At 38.1% G+C, this 2,901-nt stretch overlaps 1 protein-coding gene across 1 annotated transcript in view; it reads right to left on the bottom strand.

The window, feature by feature from the left end:
* Nucleotides 1-2,672, bottom strand: part of LOC144956323 (uncharacterized) — a 6,669-nt gene extending 3,997 nt beyond the window's left edge. The window contains exon 1 of the mRNA XM_078886820.1: nt 2,548-2,672. Coding sequence (XP_078742946.1) covers nt 2,548-2,672 — 125 coding nt within the window. The remainder of the gene's footprint in view (nt 1-2,547) is intronic.
* Nucleotides 2,673-2,901: the final 229 nt, after the last annotated feature.

Genomic DNA, 2,901 nt, shown 5'->3' with positions numbered 1-2,901 from the left:
TCGGCATAACGGGGGATTACTGATCCCCCAAATCACATTTCAAGTCAAAATTTTACCGATAATAAAAAAAAAGAGGCGGTTGGTTGCCAAATTAATTTGGGGGTAACAGCTTATATAGCCCCTACCCCCCCCCCTTCCCTCTCCCTCACACATACACACACCACATTCTCTCTTTCCCCTTCTTTTTTTCCTTTCAATCACTCAACACAAATACCCCCCCCACCCTTTTTCACTCATCTCTTCCTCTCTCTCTTCTCCTCTCTTCTTTCTCCCCTCTCTCTCTCTCTCCTCTCCCCCAAAAACCACATCCCCCTCTTTCTTCTTTCCCCCCTCCACTTCTTTTCCTCTCACCCCCCCCCCCCTTTCTCTCTCCTCTTCTCTCTCTTTCTCTTCTTCTCCACACAATTAAATTTTATAAAATATTTATTTTTTAAATATAAAAAATAATGTTTTTTTTGGGGAGTGTAATTTACACCACAACACATTTTATATATATTATTTTTTATATATATATATTATATTATATTAAATTTTATATATTTTTATTTTAAAATTTTTAATATATATTTTTATATATTAAATTTTTTTTATGTATTTGGAGTTATATTTACACACACACAACAAATATTATTATATTATATTTATATATATATATACATTAATTATATTTACTAAAAAATATTATAATTTTTATATAAAAAATTATTATTATAAATACTAAATATATATTTTTAATTTTTTTTAATTTTAATTTATATTTTTTAAAAAATTTTTTTTATATATTATTTATTATATATATTTATATTAATTTATGTGTGGGGTGTGTGGTTAAATATACACCACCCCCCAACGAAACCCCCTTGTCCCCTCTTCCCCAAACCCTTTCCCCGTACCACCCCCCCAAACAGGAAAAAGAACCAAACCCCTTTTTCCCCTTTAAATCAATTGCCCTAATTTTACAGGCGAAACAACACACAAAACACACAAACAACAACACACTAAACATATTAAATAAACACCACACATGCGCACAACCCCCTTTTTTTAAACCCCTCTCAGCATAATATTAATTCTTTTTTCCACAGTAACTTGGGTCTTGTTTGTTTGTTTGGTTTTCGGTTTTAGGCGCTTGCCTCACTTAAGGTCATTCGTGCCAGTAAATGGGAAGAAAATGGGGTAAAAAAAAAAAGTTCTGAATTAAAATTAAGCACGTAAAAAAGGTAAGAAAAGGGGAATTTTGGTTCAAATGGAAACAGTGTAGATTCCAAGAGCCACTTCGAAGTATTTTTTTTTGTTTGATACGCCAAAATCCCTCAGAACAAGACGGGTCCCAATAAGAAGGTACAACAAATGTTTACAATATATATTTTGTAAAAAAAAAAAATGCTTAACAGAGAATATTTTAAAGGGGGAAAAAAAAATATCTCTCCAAAACTTAATTTTTCATTGACTGTTCCCCCCCCAGTGGGGCCCCGGCCGGGGCCAGGAAAAAAACCAAGTAATCTCTTCCAAGACAAAAAGAAAGCATGTTGGAAAACGTATAGGGGGATAGAAGACACGTACGTACCCCCCTGCCCATTATGGGGGTCGGAACCCCACCGTGGGACTTAAATGGTCTTAATAAAAAACTAAATAAATAATGAACAAAAACTGAACATTTACATGGCCAAAAATTCCAACGTTACTATGCTCCTTTTTTTTCCAAAATTTCATTTTTCCCCCCCGCGGGGGGATGGACCAATTCATTTTTACGTATCGGGGCCCTGTTAAACATCCTTTTTATACTAACAGTCTTACAATACCCGTCACTACTTTTGTGTGGTTGGGTTGTGATATGCAATCGCTTTCGGATGGAAGGTCTGGGTTCGAGCTTGCTTGCGATAGCTGAGTCCTTGGAAAAGACTCTTTACTCACATTTCCCCCCATCCCCAGGTGAAAAATGAGTACTGGCTGTTAACGCTTGTTTGTCCAAAAAATTGAAATATCACCCGTCCATAGTTAAATCTTGCTGTTGACAAGGCCCCTTGTTAAAGCGCTTTGGCACATTTGTGGATATTGCGCTATATAAAAGCTCAATTTTTAAAACATTTTTTTTTTTGGTGACCAGCCACTCATTCATACCTGAGTCGAGTGGGATGATATGTGTGTAAAGGGTAAAGTGCCTTCCACCACATTGGGATGAGATTTCTGTCACCCAGGGGGGGGGGGGGGGGGGTGGGTCTGTGTTTATTACTCGTTGGTAGAGCATTCGGTTCGCACACAAAATAACCAAGGTCGATCCCGGGTACAGGCGAGATTTTTTTCCTGACCTCTTGTCCACCCAGAAAAAGATTGGGTCATGTTAAGTCTGGTGAAAAAGTACTTCACGATAGTCTAGTGGCCTATCCAAAGGATAGCAAGTAATTGCTATTGTCCCGTTTCACACCGTAGAAACCAGGATAATCTGCAGATCTATGAACCCAATGGACTTTTTGAGGGTCTACAGATTGTCACCCATCCGGCCACTGACCACGCTTAAAAAGATGAGACACCTTACCACTGAGTCACCGCACCGAGCCATAATCTTGTGGTTTGACATTCGGCCTGTGACTGATGGGTCCCAGGTTCAAATCCCGCTGTGGAGAGCAAGCACCAAGTAAAGTCTTGGAAAAGGCTCTTAAACTTACATTCATTATCACACCACACACAGGAGTAAAATGGGTATCTATCTGGCGGAACGAGTTATCCGTTGCAAAATATTTTTCCAAAGCCTAAAACCCAAGGTGATATTAATTCAACCAAAATAAGAGGAAGTCACCCAAGTGTATGGCTCCCATCAAGAGTGGTGTGATTTACCTTTCAACCATCGACTTAACTCACTAAAACCCTAACACCGACTAATCCGTGGTTTGCCCCGGGATT

This window comes from Berghia stephanieae, chromosome 11 (genome assembly GCF_034508935.2).
Source record: "Berghia stephanieae isolate SIO BIC M18660-M18661 chromosome 11, UCSD_Bste_1.3, whole genome shotgun sequence".
NCBI classification, from domain to species: domain Eukaryota; kingdom Metazoa; phylum Mollusca; class Gastropoda; order Nudibranchia; family Aeolidiidae; genus Berghia; species Berghia stephanieae.
This window is presented reverse-complemented; position numbering and strand designations above follow the sequence as displayed.